The sequence below is a fragment of the Mus caroli genome, unplaced genomic scaffold (genome assembly GCF_978045245.1).
Source record: "Mus caroli unplaced genomic scaffold, Mus_caroli_1 scaffold_1, whole genome shotgun sequence".
Lineage (NCBI taxonomy): Eukaryota > Metazoa > Chordata > Mammalia > Rodentia > Muridae > Mus > Mus caroli.
The window spans coordinates 156,387,014-156,410,131 of NW_028227256.1; the positions used below are offsets into that span (position 1 = coordinate 156,387,014).

Here is a 23,118-nt window from a genome sequence, read left to right on the forward strand (position 1 = left end):
GAAGACGGATGATGAAATTTTCAGCTATAGTTATGAATTATTTTGGAAGTTTCTATATTAGTTGTATCAACTCAATTTATTTATTTTTAGGAAATAATGTATGTATTTTATTTTGTAACAATATTTTCAGTCTTTCTCATAAATTGATCATTTACCAATTTTTTTCTGGTTCCTTTATTTTGAAATCTGTTCTATCAGATACTATCACAGTACATAATTATTTTATACTTGTGATTTTCATAGTACTCATTTTTTACCTGTTTATTTTCAATATCCAGGACTTTACATTTATAGGGTATTGCTTGTAAACAGCATATAATTTAAAATTACAACCTGCATTTTTGTGGCTCTCTGAAACAATTTTTACTTAATAGAAAATGGACCCATCATCTTGGGTTTCCTTTTCTCTTGAATAGATCTTGTCTGTTCTTGGTTTTTCTTTGTCTGCATTCTTGCTGGAGAATCAAGTCATTTTTATTCTATTTAGTCTTAAATTTTGACACTTATCCTACTACTACTTATGTATATGTGTACGATTGTGATTGCTGTGAAGAGTTTAATGTGGATCTCCAACTTGTTCCCACCTTCATTCCATGAACTTCACTATCTCAGAGAAAATGCAAACATTTTAGCTGCATTTTCCATTCACCTCTGCCTGTCCTTTGTGACAACACAGGCAGGAAGTTGTGAACACATAACTGAGGGTGCCAGCTTCCCTTTTACCCATTCTTCCTTCCCTGCCATCCCACAGAAACTGAGTACTCAGACACTCCTTAGTAAGTCTCCTGAATACTGAATTCCACCTCGGAACTTGCTTTGTAGAGACTCCATCTGCCCAGTCAAAGAATAGCTAGGGATTTCATATACCGCTAGAAATCATCAATGTGATTTTCACTCAGACTCTAGCTAGTCTGTCTTTTCAAAGTCCTTGCAAGAAGTGCTTGCTTCAATTTTTGGCCTCTGCCACCTTTTCTTGTCTAGTCACAATCTTCTATATTCACTTTTGTCTCTTGTTTTGAGTATAACAAGTATCCCCAAATACTAAGTTCTAACACCAGTCATTTACTTGTGCAATCATTAAACATTTTTGAACAGCACAAGGAAGCTTTGTCTGGTACATATGTCCACAAGCACACATGGCTTCTGCCCACAAACTCCGTATAGGTCATAGGACAGAAAAACAGATACTTAAATAGAAATAAAACAATGATGTGTGCGGATACTATTGTAGAAGGGAGCACAGAGGAAGAAGTGTGACTGTCATAGCTAGGACTTTGGAGCAAAGTCCATGAAAGACTCAGATTTATAAAGAAAATGATTTGACTTAAGTCTTCATGGGGAACTATGTGTTTATTGGGGAGACAATGTGGAGGGGGGCATTGACAGAGAAGAAAAGCTATAAACCTTCTACCAGTTAGTTATAAATATATAAAAATGCTGGTGCATTCCTGCACTGAAAGCATTCTGTTACAACTAAAAAGAGTAAAGGGGTGTGTGTGTGAGTATGTGTGTATAAAGGAATATGGAAGATGAGATAAATAGAAAAATTCTGCTTAAGATAAAGTTCATGTTTATTTTCCTATGATCAGTCAGGACATTTCAAGTCCATAATGTCAAGCTGAAAATGGTTATCCATTTATGTTCGAGTTCTCCCAAAATGCAATACACTATTCACACAGAGTAGTGTTTAGTAAGTAGATGTAATAAGTGGATGTTGGGGTGAGAGATATGGCTCAGTCATTAAAATGTTTGCTGCACAAGCATGAGGACTTGAGCTTGGATCCCATCACCCCTGGGAAAAGCCAGGTGTGGCAGCACACATCTGTTATTCAAGCACTGAGGAGACAGAGACAGGAGCTCATTAGCCAGCCAGTACCCTGGCAGAACTGGTGAGCTCAGATTTAGTTAGTGATGCTACATCAGAGGAAAAAAGGTGAAGAGTGACTTCAAAAGATATATGACCTCCTCCACATACATAAGCACACATGCACACTTACATACATGAGCATATACATGAACATATACATACATACAAGCACATACGTGCATTGCGTCATGGTGTGTAAGACTTTTAATGCTGGTTCTCAACCTTCTTTGACTGAGAAACACTTAGATTAAAGCCGACTATTGCATATAGCTGGGAGAAGCTTTCCACCAAGGACTGACTGAGGAGAAAGCACTTGCCCTGGAGTTGGCTGTCACCATCTCATGTGCTTGGGTAGTGAAAGTATAGGGGACCAAACAGGAAGAAGCCGTTACCACAGATGTTCTTTCTCTGCCCTGCTCTACCACCCTACCCCTTGGCTCCACAACAGACTAAATCCTCCAAATCAAGAACCAAAATTAGCTCTTTCTTCCACAGTTTGCATCCGACATTTTGTCAAAGTAACAAAGCCTGAATAACATCCTGCTGAAATAAGATAAACAGTTATAGATATCTTTAGTAGTAACTACAAACATGATGTAGACCAGGGGCTAACACAGTGCAGCCTACAGGCCAAAACTGACCCAATGCCCATTTCCATAAGGCTGTGGCCTAAGATATATATATATATATATTTTTTTTTAGAAAGCTGAAAGATAACACAAGCACAATATGAAAAGTATATAAAATTCCAAGTTCTGTTTTTAAATGTACAAATTATATATATAAGTTTACATAGTTTCTAACTTTATTATAATAGCTATGTTAAACATTGTTGATATGGGTGGTGTGTCCTATAAACTTAAAATATTTTATAACTGGTTCTTCGTAGAAAATGTCTCTTAACTCATGTTTTGCAAAGGAAGGACCACAGCGTTTGGAATAAACTGGATTTAAATCTTAATCCCATATATGCTTTTACTACTTATATCATATAAACGCTCAGCATCTCTGAATTTTAAAATAATCAGTTTTGAAGTGTGTAAAATAAATACTATGAGGAACAGAATATATTTCAACACGTGTTGGGGTTTTTCCCTCTTCCCATGGTGTTAGGGATACTCATCTGAAATCTCATCAATTAAATATACATTGCATGTCTTGTCCGAGATGCCTGTTCAATGTTTAGCTGGTTGACAGCAAACAAAGCAAAGAAAGAAATTATGGTTAACAGGCTTTAGACTTGTGCAGAAAGGATTTCCAGGCAAGTAGTCCATAATTCATAACTGATGTGGAGAGCCCTGGTATTTAAAATACTGTGAACATGTTGTGGTTTCTGTTAGGATTGCTAGCCAGTCCAACCCAAGTGAGATCATTTCAAACTGGAGACAGTTTAAAGCCATAGAAAGGAACATGAATATATGATCTTGCACATGGTGACTGACTCCTTGGGAACCAAACAATTGGTTATTGAGTGTCTGTATCTCAGATGGTTTCATTTGTTTCCACATTATTTATATTCAAAGTAGTTTCTTTAAGAATGAATGCCTTCTGTGGCTCCTGCTAATGCATGGGGAGTTTGACAAAAACCAGAATTGATCCTCTCACCCAGACTTATTGATGTGCGTGCAATCTTTCAAAAATTGAGAACAAATGCAGTAAAACAAGAAAAGACACCTTCCCTTTCGTGTGCATTTGTGCTTTTGCTTTCTTCCTTTAGTTGCTCTCCCTTGAGTATTCCCAGTGGTAAGTTCTGGGTGTGGTATGCTGTAGGTGCAAAGTAAATGCTGATAGAATGAGCAATGGAGTTTAGAGAGGAAAAAAAAAAAAAACTCATGTGATTATTGTTAAGACACGGGAATCTGAGCTTCCCAGTTACCACTTTATTCTTAGGTGACGTAGAAAAAGCACTTCAAATCTTGGATGCTTTCTCCATCTGTAAAATAGAAAACACCTCTCTTGTCACTCACAGTGATTTGTAAGGATGACAGTGAAATGCATATAAATATGCATTTTGTAGACTCTAGGTGACTTTAAATGTGATTTTTCATTGTAAATAATAAAACACTTGTGCTATATCCTGTAAAAAAATTCTTCTACTCTTGTTCTATTGGTTGAAGATTGGAATTAAAAAAAAAAAAAACAGCAGGAGAATGCTACCTCCGTAAAATTGGCTAAAAAGACAGAACTTTTATTTTGGCAAGTAGCATGTGACTGAATGAAAGAATTTGGAAATATTTTTTTAAAACTAATGTTTTCCAGTACTGTTGTTTTTCACTTGTGTAATAAATTTGTCTCTGATTCACTGCATACAAATCATATCTGTGTATCAAATCAAGATTAAATTATCCTAAAACAAAGAGTAAAGGGCCAGAAATTCTGCACTGCTTGGAAAATGTTTTGTTTAACATAGCTTATTTTCAAAAGTTACTTCCTAACTTATTGGGTACCATACAGATTCATGAAATCAATATTTAACTAAATACTTTATACACTAATGTAACTTTTGGTATGATTGGTGATTTTGCTCTAATACAGAAATGTTTCGTGTAGGCTGTTTTCGGCATCAGGCAAGGAGAAATGAGTGGCTACTGATTCTAGAGCCTAGCCGGAGCTAGTGTGGATTTATAAAATTACATGCTACACACACTCTACAAGTAATGATTACTTGTAGAGTAAGAATAGGATATATACCCAAAATCCAAGAGGTAGCTACTGGGGACTAATTGAGGTTCAGGTTGAGATTTCTGCTTCTAGATATAACTGAGTAGCTTACAGTCAAACAAATTCATTCTAGCAGAAATATTTAAAAATAAAAATTAAGTAAGATCATGATGAAGTTGATGCTTGAGAACAAGCAAGTCCATCAGGACAAAAGAGCTTGATATTTCAAAAGGAAAGAAATCACAATTTAAAAAAACTGGCATTATCTCTGAAATATTTTTAATATCCAAAGCAGTGCAAAGTAAATGAAGAAAGGACTAGCCAGAGAGAGGCTCAAGTTCAGGAGGGGTCCTTGGCAGGCACATGTTACTGAGAACATGGAAGTTGGAGACTTTCAAGGTAGAGGGCCCAGTTCAAGCTTTGCATGGGGGGGAGGGATTCTTAGAACAAAGGAAAACCACTGAAAAATGGATCTGAGCTCACAGAAATAAGAACAGAGGCTCTAGTCTTTTATTTGGGGCAGTATTTCCCAAATCTTAATGCATATCTTAATAGATTTATGTTGAAAAGAAGACAATGTCAGCCAACATCTCTACAAGGTGCTCAGTGTCTGATGTTCGGTTAAGGTTTCATTCCTTATGACAGAAGAGAGAGGACAGTGAGTGTAAAAAATAGATCATCAACACACAACAGCTCAGATCACTAAGGGATTGGCATTAGCAAGTGCACACCGAGGTGGTTCTAATCTGTGTATTCTAAAGTATACAGTAAGAAGACGTTCTTTAAAGAAAATGGGAATATACAGGGATTAAATAGGTATACCTCGAGATTACGAAAAGGCATACTTTTCCATTAAGAAAGATAACTTATAAGAAAAATGGAGAAATTCAAAGACATACCCTGGCAACCTCCAGTGTGCATAGTTCACATATCTACAAATAGTGCCATAAAATTAGCTTAACTAAAGCCAGTGACTCATCCACATGACTCAAATCAAAGTGATACAATACACTAATAGCAACTGAATAAACATTCCACTGCCAATCTTGCAACAACAACAAAAAACAAACCTCCTTGCAAGTAATGGGTGTGAATTCTGAGCAGTAAACTATTCCCGTCCTTGCTGATGTCAAAATGACTTAAATGGGAGCTTGATTACAGCAAGCTCTTAGTGACTGGAACTGTTTTCCTTCCATGATCTTTTCTCCTTTCACTCTCTGTCTTCTCTCTTCCATAATACAGAATGAAGCTTTGATTTGGCTTAAAGAGACAATAACACCCATGTTGCTGCACATTCAACTTGCTCCCAAGTAAAAAGTAATACATGTGAATCTGCCAAAAGAGGAGATTAAAATGCAGCAAAGAAAAATGATAATACTGCAAGTAAGAGCTGATCAATGGACAATGGGGTTGTGGAAGTAACCAGCTCTGAGAATGGTGGCTCAGGAGATGCAGGAGAAGAAAGTCAGGGAAACTGCAGTCATCACCAGAAACAGGGAACTTAGGTTTGACAGAAAGAACAAGACTTCCTAGAGCAGTGCATCTCAACCATCCCAAATGCTGTGACCCTTTAATACAGTTCCTCGTGTGGTGGTGATCCCCAGACTATGACGTTATTTTCATTGCTACTTCATAACTATAATTTTTCTACTGACATGAATCATAATGTAAATACTTTTGTAGATAGAGATTTGCCAAAGGTGTCACGACCCACAAGTTGAGAACTGCTGTCCTAGAGGATCCAATATAAAAAAAAACTAAGTTCATGCTAAAGGAACTCTTGGGGTGTTCACACCAAACAAGTGAAGAGTAAATGCCAGAAGCTGGTCTATGGTGATCTGTATAAGCAAGCCATAGAAAAGTCACCATCATAAGAAAATGCTAGCTTTGTCAGTCATGTAAGCTAAGACAAAGGGGTCTCATAAGAAAAAGGCAAGCAAAGGTAAAACGAGCTAGTTATCTTTGGGACTTGGCAAAGAAATATAACACATTGATTCTCTGTCTTGCCATTGTTCAGAATGAACTGAAGAGTCAAGACAGCTCTGTTATATTTACTCTCCCACAGATGCTTAATCTGAAATACAGGAGCATTGGAAGTGAAAAATGTCTTAGAGGCCATGAAGCAATTATAATCTTTGTATTTATTATTGTTACCTTTGGCTAGTCATTTTTGATTTCACAATGTCATGTGAAGCAAGGGCTGCTTCTCCTGCCTGTGTGTGTGTGTGTGTGTGTGTGTGTGTGCGCGCACGTGCGAGCATGCACACGTGCACATGCATGGGCATGTGTATGAGTGCATGCATGTGAATGTGTATGTGTATATGTAAGAACATATATATGGGACAACTAAAAGACCATTATCAAAGTATTATTTTAAGTTATCAGAAAAAGAAACACGAGTTTAAAGCATAATTGTAGCTCAATGGTTGAAAACTTGTCTAGAATATGCACAGCCCTGAAAACAAAACAAAAACACTGCAGATAATTAAAAATGAAAGTGTACATTTCTTTGGTTGGTTATATAAAAACTTAGGAAAACCCTATCAAGACTTAACAAAAAACAGCTGACAAAATTCATACAAAATTTAAAGGATAATAATTAAGATAGCTAATACATTCTGAAGGAAAATGAAGGATCTTTACAACTTACACAATGGGATTTAAGACTGATTAGAATGTTTAGTTCTGAGAAGTGTACTAACATTGCAAAAAATACATGAACTAGTATAGCAAAGTGCAGAATCAATAAATATAATATAGTGTCAATAAACAAGCCATCTTATGCATACAGCTGCAGGTTTTCCACATGGTAATGGGTTTGAGTTCTCTAGATCTACTAAGCATTAACAGGGAAGAGACTGAGAACCTCTACCTTACTCAATGCACAAAAACTTCAGAGGAGTTGGAGATGTAAATATGAAAAAGTTGCCCATAACCTATCTCAAGTAACAACAACAACAACAAAACAGTCAAAATTGTGCAAAAGAAAGAAATCTACTCGATGCATTTGCAATGCCACAGACAAGCAGCGTAGTGGAGTCTTTGTGATAGTGATATTAAACACCATGTGCCTCTATTTCCATTGGTTAACTAGGGTATTTGAGCTATCTGTTTCTAACTTTACATAGTTGTGGTACCTATCACTTTCCTAGAGTGATTACCCATAGGAAGTCTAAACTTCAGAGAAAGATGAACGTATATGTAAGATGCAAATACTTTGAGATAACAAAAGGAGAGTCTCTAATGAATCAATCAAATGCTGAGTTTTATCCATACACTTGCACACATGTGTGTCTCAATTTACAGGGTTTACAGATAGATATTTAGGTCACTTACTTCAAGCCAAATTTCATTGTCCTTCTGCAGGCTATCTTTAGCCTGCTCACTGCCTGCATCCTGGTCTTTCATCAGACTGAAGACACAGGGAAACCAGCCAGGAAAGGGATGATATGGGGATGAATCTGGTCGCCGTGAAGTACAGATCTGAAATTCAGTAACAATTCCAAATTAAGTATGTCGTGCAAGAAAATAAAGTGAAGAATTAAAGTGAAGAAAGCACTCTAGCACAACACCCACTGCTCTCCCTTCTAAGTGCCTAATGTCCACACTAGTAGATACAGAATGCAGAAAATCCACAGTTCATATAGAAGAATTTCTCAATGCTGTTACCCTCAAGATGTATCTTGTCAGGGCAGAGAAACATAGAGGACAACTCCCTGTCCATCATCAGTGTGGGACCATGCCCAAAGAACCATTCAGGCACACTTCAGGTAACTGATCCAAGGGTTCGCTTTGCGACTCTTTTCAGGAGATGGTTAGGTCCTTATCAATCAGCATCAACTGACCCTGTAGGGAGGATACTTAACCAGGCAGACAGGGAGTGCTTGGCTTGGTAGAGAACCCAAGAAGCACAACTCCAGGAAATATCTCCCACTACAATTAAAGAACACATTTAGGCTAGACTAAAAGCCACTTCAGAGAGCTGCCATGAACTCAGAATCTCCAGTTCTCCTGACTCTGTCACTGAGCACCAGATCTCCAAGGAGATGAATGGCATGACTTGGCAAAGAGAATGTGGCAGAAAAGGCTAGTTGCCTCATTGTATCTTCCTGCCCATCACCTTTTCATTAACGAATTTCAGCTTTGTTCAAAGTTACCCAGTTATGTAAATGTTATTTGCTCATGGTTTCCTACAAATGAGGGTGACTAAATAGACCAGTAAGATAGAGGTAAAAATCTAGTGTTGAGCTTCCAGAAAATTTACCATTTTCCCAATAAACATGGGCAAAAACTCGGCTATTGTGCACAAACATCCCTATGACCAGATCTCTTCACCTCCCTCCATGTAAAGGTAAATGCAAGGTTATGGGAGCACAGCTCAGTGACAAAGCATTCAGTGACTGAGCTAGGCCCTGAGTTCAAACCCCAGACAACACACACAAACAAACACACACATGAAATGTTGATTTCATGCTTACAGTAGCAACAGCCGTTTTAGTAGCAAGAAAAAGGAAACTACAGACTAAGAATAGAAGTTCTGGAATTTCCACACTGGCATCCTTGATGAGACACTGAGACAGGCACCTTGAATAGCTCCTTCTTCTACCTATTCAGAAATGCCTCCTCAAAGCAGGAGTTTGTAATACAGCTCTTTCATGCTGGCCTACAATACCCAGAGGCCTGGTTTTATCTCTGAAGACTATCTTGACCGTTGGTTGGAGAATCTATTTGGTGATGGAACCATCAGGAATGGTACCAAAGAGTCAATTGCCCTTCATATTGTCTTTAGTATTCAATCTCAATTCACCAATCCCATTAGTATAGTCTCTGAGAGTCTTCCCAAGATCTCCTGCTAGGAGAAAAAATCCAAAGAATTCACTCAATTCACTTTAACTACTAACTCTAGCACTTCTACAATAATACTTTAAATAAAAATTACTCTCCACTGGTCTGTTATATGCAAACGGTATCAATAAATGTGGACTCAAAGAAGTTAAGTGATTTGTCCAAACTCATATACTAACAGTAATAGCAGTGGGTCCAGCTGTGTAATTCAGACTTTATGATCTCTTATATTGTTGCCTTTTATCCATTCACACTAACCTTCAACACATGTAGAGACTAAACATAGTTTATGTTAAACTTCAAGGTTCTTGCATATACCTTGAGTTACATGATTGACATTGTTGAGGTCAAGTATTGTGTATGAGAAGTACTGGATTTTATGACTACACTAGAAGGTTCTCAGCTAACATTATATTTTTCTGAACTTCGTGGGGGCAAAAAGGGGTGATAACATCTTGGATAAAGTGCAAGCTCCCAAACATCCAGACAGCCATGACTCCATTCTTCTGGCTTAACTTACCATTGAATGAGGTTCTCCTGTTACCAGGGAAACAGGACACTTCTCCTTGTCTTCATGGTAGGAATAAGCCTGGCTAGCCCACTGATCCAAGTATCCTTCAGGAGTATGGAGACCACAGTCTGTGATGATGATTTCCTTCTCAAAATCTTCACAAATCCCATCTCCCTCATACCTGTAGCAAAGGCTTGGCTCTCCTGCAAAAACATGGATAGCATTTAGGACTTTTTTTTTCATATCTTTTAGGGGAAATTTAAAATGAGAGTATTCCCAGCAATTCTTCAACTCTCTAAAGACAATCTTGTGATAATTGAAGAGCGCAGTACCAGCCAAAACTCCAACCCCAACACTGTTGGAGAGGAGGGGTTCTTCACCCTTTATGAGGGAAGAAGCAGAATGTAATAAACTTTTAGGAGAGATTGGACTTGGGAGAGCAGGGTAAGGAAGGAAAAGCACTTTAAAGTATATGTAGGGAACAGGCTGATTTGATTTGATTTGATTTGATTTGTATTGTTGGGATTTAATGCGACAGAGTCTTAGGTAGCCCAGGCTGGTTCTGAACTCCCGATCGTCTTGCCTCTTGAGTGTTACAATTACAGGCATGTGCTACCATGTCCAGTCAAGGTACTTTAGGAAAATCTGAATGAGACTCAGAATATGTTAGAAATACATGGGAAATAGAATTTAAAGAACTAGTATAATGTAGATGGATTTGAGCCTCCTTCACTGTTTTTTTTTTTTTTAACATTCAATTATTTAAGGAGTTCTTCACCAAATTAAGATTTATTTTAAATTACTTGACGCTGAGATGTTTTTCTCTCGCATATAACTTCCCAAGAACTGTGTGAAAGTGTGCTGCATAGATTCTGGCCCACAGAGGCTGCAGGTCTCTCAGCTTAGGATAACCATGAGGTGTGCAGTTTTCTTTTTGGCTTCTATTGTTTGCTTTATAAATGAAAAATACACATCTAAATGAGTTTGTCTGACTTGAAAAGTGACCCTGATGATCTATGGGGCTTGATTTGAGCTAGAATTACAAAATATAGGCCCATTTTCTCCCTTAGCCTGTACCATCTCATACTGAAGCAGAGCACACAAACAAGACAGGAATAGTTGGGGTAAACTGTCAGAGTAGAAAGATGACCTGAATGCACTGGGCAGGTTCTATCCCTCCACACAGGGCAGTTCCTACTAGGTGTATAGTATTGCCCCTTTGTAGACTGGCTTCTTTCAGTGTGGGAAGCTGCCCACCAAAATGTAGGGCAAGTAATATTGATAGCACAACTCAGTTTCCCATATCTACTTGAAGCAGTAGGATACTGAAATAGAATTAAGATTCAATACAAATTCACACTATTCAGTAAAAGTATTGCTAAGATTTATTATTGCAATGGCATACTTTTTCATTCCATTTTTTCTTCTTCATAGAAATTCCACAGATATATTCTGGTAATTTGTCAGCTGCTCACCTACATACAGTTATTATTTTCCTTAATAATTGCCTGAGATTTACCCTTCCCTGGTAAATCTCCTTCTGCATGCCATGCCAGCCATCCTTTACAGGACATGGTTCTAAGCCCATTTAAAGCCTTCATCTGCAGTCAATCAAATTTATGGCATCCTCGGTGTCTCATACAGCATATGTACATTTAAAACAACATTCCCGGCAGAGCAAGCTGCCCCTCTCTCTGCCTTTGTTATTATTTATGACAATTATATAAGTATATAATATAGTTTCTATCCATAACTCAGGGACTACTCCTATTCATTTCTTTTTTTTTTTCTTTTAATCACAGGGGGAAAAGCATTTTGTTTTTTTTGGGTTTTGTTTTTCTGAAGTTCCATAAAAAAATAATAAACTGCTTTCAAATCACATTTAAGATGCTCCTTCCAATCTAATATTTAAAAATAAAACAGTAAAATCATATGCTTAACATATGATAAATTTATTCATCAAAAAGATGTCTACTAGTAGGACATACCACATCAATTTAACTCAGCCAATTACTTAAATATAAGCTGAAATATGGTACTTAAGTGTAGTTATAGTAATTGTGATATAGTCTTACTGGAGTTGAGAGGCCGAGAAAATATGAGTCCAAAGATCAAATGAGATAGAGACAACATGAGTGCTGTTCTTGAGTTAAATGAGACTTGAGCCGCACTGGAGATGGCACAGTGTGCAGAGAATGTGTGCTTATTTTCAGTATGTGACCACTATGTGGCTACCAAGAAGAAATGATACAAACAGAGGTAGCATTAACAAATACTTGTGCACAAAAGAGGGGGGTAATTTGTTCGGTATACTCTGCACAGCCAGACCACATCTGGGGTATTGGATTCCTTTCTGGGCATTGATGGTACAAAGCATGCCAGGTTGGGGTAAATAGGAAAGGGTCTGGAAGCCTAATCACATGAGGGGGATGTTTGGATTGGAAAGGAGAATAGTGAAGAGGCATTTCAAATATCTGAATGGTAGTCAAATAAAACAGGAAAAAAATGTATCCTCTGAAGCTTCGTTGTACAAAACTCTCACTTGATTCAGTACAAGTGAAGTTTCATTCCAGAGCCAGCTTGGCAGAGCCCTTGTATACCCTTCAATGAGTCACTAAGATGGTCTGAGCCTCAATATACAAAATGAAAACTGGGAGATGAAAATTTGTATCAGAATGGGCTGTTGTTAAGCAGAATTATCTGTTTCAAGTACATTAATCATTGTCAGAGTTAAGTAAGCAGAAACGATGTGCCCATATCTCAGGATTGGATAGAAGCGACTTCTCTAAATGAAAAGCTGGACTCTAAACTACTCCTGATCCATCTATCTGGAAGGGAAAAGTCTCTTCCCGATGTTATTGCATTAAACGCACTAAGGTGCGTGTGATGCTACTTAACACATGGCATTCAGTGGATCATTGCTTGCATAGGGGAAAGGCTAGGGAGGCAGGAAGGTGATGCTAAGATTCTATGACACAGAGATTCGAAGCTGGAAAGAAGGGGTGCTACCATGTTTTATGTAGTAGTTAACACCTTAATAATAAGTTCTACATAGTGTAATATGCTACATTGTCTTAAGAGCTAAGGACACTGAAGCGGTTTCAAATACACTGATGTTTAAGACAAGTTTGATGTGGGGTTCTACTGCAGACAATTATTGCAATGTATGGGATGGGAAATCTTCTGAAACAGAGGAGCTTGTTCCTGGATAGTTCGTCATAACTAGGGAGAGTGTTGTGTGCTACCTCTCAATGCCAAGAGTTTAGATACGAAGTCATCTAGCTCCAACTTATCACCACTTATTCCCCAGGACAGGAAACACCAGCACCTTATGCTGGTCTTTAGGATCTCATCTACCAAACATAGATATCAAGAGATATCTTGCCTCTCCTCTGCCTTAGAATATTTCCTGACCCTAATTTGTATATAGAAACTACAGGATTGTTCTGCTTATCTGGCATTTTGGTATATCCATGAGCACCCAAGAAAGGCCTTGGTAAGGGCAAGCTAGGGACCAATACAATCTGTTTAGCATGAAATTCTAGATCTGCTCTCCCTTGACTTAAACCTTAAGCACTTTCAGATAAATAAGCAAAAATAAATCAGTTAAGCCTTTTGTGTCTCCGTTTAGTTTCTTCATGGTTAAAGTGAGAATTGAATTAGTGACTATATGTGAAGTATTTGGTGTTATTGCTTCAATTATCATTAAGACACAGGACACTAACAGTTCACAAAATAATGCACTGATACAGCTCTAAAGGTAAGATATAATCCCAACCCCATAGGCTCACCTGCACAATTGAAGCCTTCCTCCAGTTCACATGCTCTTGAGCACCCATCTCCATTCAACAGGTCTCCATCATCACACATCTCTCCGATACTCCTAGGAATATACATTTAGACACACATAAATGACTTTACTCATTCAGCTACCATAAATTCCTTTAAATTTCTCATTGTGCTTTAAAAATTAAAAGGTGTGTAAAAATGCATACTTAATAATCAGAAAATATTAAATGAGTAATATTTAAAGTAGATGTGAGGTCAGCAAAATGCTAGATTAGTATCATCAGAGTGTTGTGGGAATTCCTAGAAATCAAGTGAATCATAGCTCGAGAACATCTGGAAGAACTTCAGAAGTGTGCCTGGTGAAACACATCACCGGCCCCCAGGATAAATGGAGACTTGGAATTAGCTGATTTGTGTCTTTCAAATTTGCTGTATTTATTTATTAGATTCAGTGACTTATAAGAACAATATCATTGCTGTATACTGATAACCAATTATGGGAAATAGAATTCAAGAAAGCAATCCCATTTAGAATGAAAATTATAAAGTCTGGATGAAAGAAGCTAAGTAGAACAACACACACACATCCACACACACAGAGGATTAATATGTAATCTGGAAATTCCACTCCTGGGTATATCCCAAGGAAATAGAATTAGTATGTCAAAGAGTTGTCTGTATGTCCACGTTCATTGGAACATTATTCAAAATAGCTTAGAGATGGAAACTAAGTATCAATGGATGGAAAAAGAAACTGTGTCACACATCTAATAGAATGCTATCTAGTCTCAGGGAAAAATGAAATTCAGTGCTTTGGGGCAGCATGGATAGAGATGGAGACCACATTGAGCAAAGCAGGCACAGAGAGAGAAGTATCCTGTGACTTTGCTCATATTTGGAAAAAAGAAGTTGATCTCATACACATTGAAAGTAGAATGTTAGTTAACTGAGACTGGGGTGATCAGAGTAAAAAGAGTGATTGAGGAAAGAATTACTGGTGTGTTCTAAGTTACAGTGACATGGGAGGAAGTCCTCATATGCTACTACTCAGTGGACTGACTAAAATAAATATATGTAGTGTATTCAAGAAGCTAGAGAGAATTTGAATTGCTTACACTTAAAGAGACTGATAAGTGAAGAGATGGGTGTGTCTAGCCTATTTAAATATTATACAATGTATCAGAAATTTCACATGGGATTTCTGCACTTGTAATGTTTTTATGTAAAGGTATTTAATATATTTAATTAAAAAACATTGGCCATTTTAAAACTTAGTTGATTTACCTGGGCACCAAGTTACACACTACTCTAGAGACACATAGAGTTTTCTAAGTCAGCCTTGGACACTCAGAAAGACCCTCTCTAACAAAACAGCAAAGCCAACAAAATAGAAATAGCTAACCTGTGTCATCTTATAGCTCATTGGTGTCATCTTATTTTCTATTAATTTTACCTAATTTTTAAATCATTTTTCACTTCATTATTTTCCTCTATGAAGGTGAAGTTATAAAATTCACAATATTTCAAAGTTGAATCTCTTGTACATAAACAAGAGATTCAAGTAGCACCACTTGCAAGTGTCTTAGTCAATGACATCACTAGGGCTCAAGTGACTCTTCCTACTTCTTAGTGGTGAATGTTATATATGACAAGGAAAAAGAAAATGTCATCTTTGAACTTTAGTTAATGTCTAAATGTAGGTCTAGGAAGGTAACTTACTCCACATTGAGATTTCTTTTATAAAGCATGTTATGGGAACAAAATAAAAAAAGTAATTTTAAACTTGCACCAGAAAGTAAAGTTTGGCAATTACAAAATGGTTATGACTTACAGTTCTCTTTTTGATATCTCAATATGTCCAAATTGGTATATATTTTAGCTTCATACATAAAACTATTTAAAGTTCTAAAAGGCTCTCAGAACCAGAATATCACAAATAGTTCCAGTAATTATTCAAAAAACACCAAGGAGGTGAATTAAAGATGATTTAGACATGAGAATATTTATAAATATTAAAACTATGGTTTTGATGTAAAACATAGTAATCATATTTTAAGTTGTAAGATAAAATAGGAGACAGGAATAAAAACATAGGGAAAGCATAGTTGAAGGAATTGTGTGTGACTGAGCAGTTGAAGATTAGTCCAGTTTGTAGAACTGACAAAAAAAAAAAAAAAAAAAAAGCTTTTTAAAAGTCACACCTCCTAAAACTACCTTATACATACATCTTGTGTCATACATTTTTAAAATATTGTTAAGATTTATTTATTTCTAACATTTATGAGTGTTTCACCAGCATGTATGTCTTTGCAGCTGCAAATAGACATAGAGGCTAGAAGAGAGAGTCAGATCCCCTGGACTTGGAGATACAGACCATTGTTAGCCAGCCTGTGTGTTCTGGGACTTGAGCATGGCCCTTATGAGGAGCATCCAGCGCTCTTAACTGCTAAGCAATCTCTCTAGCCCCTTCACATTCTTTTCAGGCAAAGGCAATATTGGATCAATAGAAAGAGACTGCCTCAGGTACCTGGTCTTCCATGTGAGTGATATTCAGGAAGCATCCCAAAGCTCCATTTCTTGTTTACTTGTGTATGGAGAGAGAATTGGTCAATAGACTCTACACTAATGTTTCCTTGCCTGGGGTCTAGGACACAATCTCAGAAAGAGGCAACTTTACAGTTTTATTTTGAAGACAATTCATTTTGTCCAATGCTGCCCCATAGAAATCTAAATGAGAGTTGTGCATGATCTTGAAATTTTTAGTAGTCACTTTAAAAGTAAAGAGGTAGAATTAACTATAATACTGTATTTCATCCAATTGGGGATACTTAAAATATTACCATTTGAATTTTTAATCAATATAAAATGATTAATGAGATTTTAGCATTCCTTTTGTATCCCAAACACTTAAGCATTCAATAAATGCATTTTTACTTAAATCTCTTTTTAATACTTGCCTTTTACTTCAATTTTATACTCATTGTCGGAATGGCTTCATCTATTAAAGCTGGTCCAAACTTTCAAGTTATACTTAAGGTTTTTTTTTTCCTAACAACTAAATTGAGGTTCAGTTCAAAAACAAAATTACCTTAATTACATTAGGATATATGTTGAACATCTTAGCTGCATACAACACATTTTGAAGTCTTAAGTGCCACATATGTCAGATGACAGGTAGATAGCATGCAGAGAGAAAATCAACTTCCAAATGAGTGCTGCTCAAACTCTCAGGGCCTTCCTTAGTGTTCAATCTGATAGCCTTCTATCTGGAACCAAGTGGGTTAAACAGTTGACTTGGCTCCTTTTTGCCTTGTGTATTAGGGTGTTCCCAGGTAAAGCACAACTAACTGGGATTCAGAAATGACTCCCTGGGCCAATAGTACAGATTTTCCAGCCAAGGAAGGCCAACAGAAGCAGAAGAAGCACATTTTGGCATGGAACCTTGTGAGACCCACTAGCAGAGAATCACTGCCTCTAGTTAAGCTGTTTCACAGGCTGGGAGTAAATATGTCTACCAAGTTAGGAAGATGTTCCCGCACCACTTTCTGCTAAATACACACAGGCAAGTGTTATCCCAAGGCTCTTTGGTGGCCACAATTGAAGACCAGCACCAGCAGAGAGCTAGGCATACTGAGGAGGATCTAGGGAGGAGCAAGGACAAATGAGTGGGATTTACATATTTAATGATCTCTGTTGTATGCAGATGGGAAAAAACATTTAGTATTTAGACTTTAGTGTGGTGGAATAGGATTGTACCATATCTGCGACTCTCAAAAGACCAAGAAATGTTTAGTGATCCATTGTTGGGTGGAATCCCACAAAAGGCTAGAGAATTGAATATGTATTTTCCTCGTCTGAGAAAGTGAAAAACGGGCCATCTTAATAATTGGCAGAATTTGGCAGTGCATCATACTTTGCCTCCCAGATTTCTACTCCCCGCAGCTTTATGTAAGAATAGGGTTAGATGAGTATGAAGGATATGTTGGGTGAGGAGTGACCAACCGCCCTAGGTATCCTAGGACTGGATATGTGTCCATACTGAACTTGGACAGGTTCCAGGCAAACCAGACGAGTTCATGCCTTAGATTGGTAACAGGGGCCATTAGAAAAATGATCCAAGGAGTAATTATATCTTTTCCTTGGTTATGTTTACAGACGAGCTGTAAGTGGGCCAAATGAGTGACTCCCTTTCCTTAAATCACACCCAGTTAATAAAACTGAACAAGCAGACCTTTGGTTCAAATTGCATCCTTCTTTTAGTATTATTTAACCTGTCCTGAAGTTCTTCACTGAGGCCTTAAGGGGGCCCCAGAGTAACATCCCTGTATCTCAACACTCTGGGACCAGTGTTGAAGAAATCCCTTTGGCACTAGGCAGATATTCCAGTGACCTCTTAGGACCCCAGAATGTCCACAGAAGATTCACGCGGGCCCTTCTCCCTGTGCATTTTGAGGTTGAGTCAAGCTCATCTTAAGATTGAACCTCTTTGAGCAGAGGAGCGCGACCTGTCTCTCGCACATGCGACTCACCTTTCTACCTTCCCATCTCCACAGTAAGGGCCTCCGTGAATGTGGCTCAGAGGAGGTGAAGCTTCTCCGAATTCCCCTCCAGCTTCAGCTTGAACTTGGTACTGATACATCTGCCCGGGGATGACCTCCCTGTGGAAATCAATGAGATTCCAACCTTTGTTGTTGGTTCACATGGGTTTAAGGAAACTATTACGTAAAACGAAATGTGAAACGTGTCAATTGTCTGAAACAAAGGTAAATGCCCAATCCTATGAACAACCTCGTGTTTGAATATATATATATATATATGTATTTCTATGGGCCTCATATTTTCTCTACTAGTAAATGTATTATAGTAAGTGCTTGGTGAGTTAACACTTAATATAATAGTCCTGGAGAAAGTAGGAGGATGCCATGTAATGTTTTGAACCAAGAAAATCTAGAACAGCTATTGAAAAACCAGTACGCTATATTTTTAAAGTAACCAAACTAAGTGAAGATTAGAATTTCAGTGTGTGGGTTCAGTCACATCTTTCTTGGGTTTGTAGACCACGGTTTTCTTAAAAGAGAATTCTTGCCTTGGAAAGCCTGGAACAAGTATTTCATAGAAGTAAGCATACAACTCAATACCACTTGGAAGAAGTAAAGATTTCCAGTTCAAAATACACTAAATTGGCCTCTACCTCCAAATGCCAAGAATGGAGTTGGTACAGTTGACCTGAGAGATTGAAGGAATGCATCACACTTTCTGGTTCCTGGTACTTGGATTAAGTGGTGAGTGTATGACCCAAGACTTTGATTTAGCATTAAGAGAGCTCATGAATTTGGCTGCAAGTAACAAAGATGAATTCTGCCTCATCTTAATTTTATCCAGTGGTTGTCCAAATTGGAAAAGTACCACCCAACTCAAGATAGGATGCAAGTATTTGGGAGGGCATGATCTCAATACATTATTAGGACTGCTGGGAGTGGGCAGTGAGCATTTCCTGCCATGATTCTCATTTTCCTTAACAGACTCTTTACTGCAACCACAGAGTCACCACCCCACAAACTAATGTAGCAACCAGTAAACAGGAAATGTCTTAGGGTCTCCAAAATACCTTTAAAACCTTCTATACTGGCTTTTAAGTATTTTAATAGGAAAGACACCTAAATATTAAAGACTCTTAAATTTTCAAATTAGTTTTCCCTTTTGAGAAAGAAGTCCTCTCCTGAGAGTGTTAGATGCTGTTTTTAAAGCAAACCCAATTTTACTCCAATCAATGGTGGTGGTTGGGTTCCTTTATTGTGTGGTTTCTTGTTGTCCAACCATGCTTAAAAGTCTTATACCGCTCTGTGGCTGGAAACAGGAATGGATGGGAATGTTGTGTGTTTATTTTTATCAAAGGGAAAAACACAGCAGCAGGTAATTGGGCCTCCCATGAGCTGAGTCTGTGAAGGGCAGGGTTCTACCGAGGAAAGAGGATGGTATGATCAGTTGGAAATAGAGTTTGAATCCTAGGATGTCCTTCTATTAGCTCTGAAACCAAGTGCAAGCCAAGCCTTAGTGTCCTATCTATAAAACAAGATATTATTGGCTTTAAATATTTATGTGTGGATGTCATTAAAAAATACATATATCAACTGCCTGACTGCAGAATTAAATCATGCTAATTTTTCTTTCTAATTCATGATCTGAATTCTGCTTGCTTTTCTTTGTTAGCCATTTTTTTTCAACCTTCTGATGTTAAATAAGAGAACAACCATGGAAAGAAGACTATATTGGAGCTCAAACTGAATGTTTTCGTCCAGGTTTTATAGCTGTGGTCAATTGCCAAAGATCTACCCCAGCCGAGATGCACACCTGTAATGTTTGTGTGACTCCCGTCTCTCCTTTTAAAAAAAAATGAGGTTTATCATTTGAATCTGGAATTTTACATGTAACATTATCAAGACAAATTTGTATCGGAGACTGGAAAATTACAAGTAATGGGGAGCTTCCTCTCCTTGCTTCTAGGAATTCCATCAGAAGCAGCCATTCACCCATGAGAAGCAGCCTAGATAGGGCTTGAGTGGTCATGAGGAAAAGGGTCTTCACATTCCCAGCCATGTCTGCTGTCTCAGCTGAGGTCCCCAATGTATGTACTATGTTATCCTGGGATCATACAAGCAATCTAGAGCCTATCATCTAGCCCATGCATCATCGAATAATGAAAAAGTCTGCATCATAAACTCATTATTTCTAATGTGGTAAAAATTAACTAACATGACCCCTCTGATAAAGCTATTGTACCCTGTTCTGCCCTCCATGCAATCTCTGAGGAGAGGTCTCAAGTGGGAGGATTTGACATTCACTATACCAGCATCCAAGGCAGACATAAAATTCTTAACTCAGTCCACATTTCCAGCACTGAGCAAAGTAGAGCCAGGAGCACAGTAGAACTCACAAGTGTAGAAGGAGAGACATTAAATAAAATAATTGAAAACTAGGAATAAAAGAGATGAAAGGGAGAGAATAAAATTTAAAAGGAAAGGAAAAAATAAAATACACATTATGGATGAATTCTGAAGCTGTGTGTAACATATGAGAGACCCGTGACCTTTCAGTGTAGCTATGGAAGAATTTACCATAAGTTGAAAATTATGGAAACCATGCTGATTATTGGAAAGCTACAAGAAAGAATCCAAAATAAAATTGCCACAGGACAGAAAAATCTGATTCTGGTCAACTTTAGTATTAATTTCACTCACTCAACTGGAATACCTCATACACCAATTTCCCCATTACCATAATGATGTTATTGGCAGTCAAAATACTTGCTTTCCCTTTTCTGTGAAATATTTTTTCTTCATTTTATATGTGTCACTTAGGATAAACTCCCCCCTGAACTTCAGAACTCTCCTCCAACTAAAAGCACCAATTATTAAAAGTGGAAGCAGAAATAACCAAATTGGAATAAAGTCCCCAGAAGTCTCATGATGTGGAAGATTCTACTGCCCAACTTACATATCTGTGAACTTTCTATGTGGATGTGTCACCACCATGGGCAAGCCACTGGAAAAAGGAGGCTCTCGGAGAACCTGGTAACTCATAGGCTTGCATCCAGAACACAATGAACTATTGGGCCGAGAGGTCAGGAGAGCAGCATCAATTTCCATTCGTTCATCAAAGGTGTAGACTTTCGCTCCCACGACCTTCTCATCCATGTGGAGTTTGATGGTGAGCGGTATGTCACAATAAGTGTTTAAAGGCCCAAGGTGCATAGATTTTTTGTGTTCTAGCAAGATCTCTATGTCAAAGAATGCCCTGGAAGAGTTCATGGAGAGGTAAGTGACCCAGAGGGTGAGGGTATCCGCTTGGACCGGGTATTGAAAAAGCAACTCCAAGCTACAGCCTTCTGCTGGGCAGGGCACGGTCATATTCATGTGGTTGAGGTGGATCTCAGGACTCCAGGCCTGCAAGCTAGGCTCACAGGGTTGATCGACATCAGGAGGCCCTGGGGAGATGAGAGACAAGATGCATGAGGAACCACCATTAAAATCATGCAAAGGGGCAGTCCATATCAGCAGACAGAAAGATGAAGGAGACTTAGTAATTCTTATAGGAAGTGTGCCATTTTGTGGAGTGTCTCCACAGAACAAAAGTGTAGAAGTAAAATGTCTGTTCCCACTACTCTGTCACTTGCACATGGTGACTTTCAAGCAAGAGAACCCCTGGGTAGTGGAAACATAATAGGATAATGCAGTCATAAGATGGAACTATAAGGCTAATGCACAGAAATTAAGCTCTGTCTTTATGAAAAAAATTGAGCAGAGAATTATCTACACAGTTTATTAATAACTATGCTATGTTAACATTTCTAAAGCCCAATGTTCATTTCAACTTATTGTTATGCTCTTTCTGGTTCTCATCACTAAATTTTTATTTCCTGAGTTCCCACCTTGGCACTATGACTGTTAGACAAACTTTAAAGTCATGCACTGTGATTTCTATTTCAGTTCAAGTACTCCTATGAAGGCAAGTGACCATGTATAGGAAACCAGGAAATATAAACACACGTGATAGAACAGGAAAATCTAGAATTCATCAGCCAAGCAAAAATATAAGGAAGAAAAAATATCAAATATCCCAAATATATTGCAGCCAGCTCAGGGAAAATAATCCATATGAGTATCACTTTTTTTCTTTTATGTCACATGAGAGAAATTGAACTAAAAGTACTGAACAAGGACTACCCATAATGAGGCTCTACTAGACACTGCGCCAGGACCTATGAATCTTGATTTTTTTTCTCATTTATAAATAAGATTTATAAATGGCTCAGTGGTTAAGAGCACTGACTGCTCTTCCAGACGTTCTGAGTTCAGTTCCCAGCAACCACATGGTGGCTTGCAACCATCTGTAATGGGATCTGATTCCTTCTTCTGGTATGCATGAAGAGAGCAACAGTGTACTCATATACATAAAAAACAAAATTTTGTTTTTGTAACCATAATTTAAAATTCCCTTTCCCTTTGTCAGATAGCTTTGAACTTTCCCCCAAATTAAAATGAAAACAGTTCTGGGTCAAGGAGTCAGACCAGCATTAAAGTCCCAGCACCGAAGAGTTTGCCATAGAAAGGGCTTTGGGTGGACCACCAATCTCCAAAAACAGTTCAATCCCTGTGAGTTTCACACCTGCTTTCTATCTTTCCTCCAAGTCTCTGTTTTAAAAAGATTCCTCTATGATTGGTCCTGTCAATCACCTTCATCCAGCTTTCCCCTTCAGGCCCTATGACTTGAATAACTATGAGCCCAAGGTGACATTAGGTGGTCATTGTAGACTCGTGGGTCATTTTTGTTCTGTTTTTTCTGGTCACAATCAAGACTAAAAGTTAATTCAAATATACTGTTTCCAAAACACCTTTCTCAGTAATTTTATAGATCATAATAATCTCCAAAGGGTAGGGATGTCAAG

At 37.9% G+C, this 23,118-nt stretch overlaps 1 protein-coding gene across 1 annotated transcript in view; it reads right to left on the reverse strand.

Moving 5' to 3' along the window:
• Pappa2 (pappalysin 2) overlaps positions 1-23,118 on the reverse strand; it is a 236,401-nt gene that overhangs the window by 113,018 nt on the left and 100,265 nt on the right. The window contains exons 7-11 of the mRNA XM_021175322.3: positions 21,168-21,657; positions 18,203-18,331; positions 13,676-13,767; positions 9,894-10,087; positions 7,865-8,011 (exon numbers count right to left, since the gene is read on the reverse strand). Of these exons, the coding sequence (XP_021030981.1) occupies positions 7,865-8,011; positions 9,894-10,087; positions 13,676-13,767; positions 18,203-18,331; positions 21,168-21,657 (1,052 nt within the window). The remainder of the gene's footprint in view (positions 1-7,864; positions 8,012-9,893; positions 10,088-13,675; positions 13,768-18,202; positions 18,332-21,167; positions 21,658-23,118) is intronic.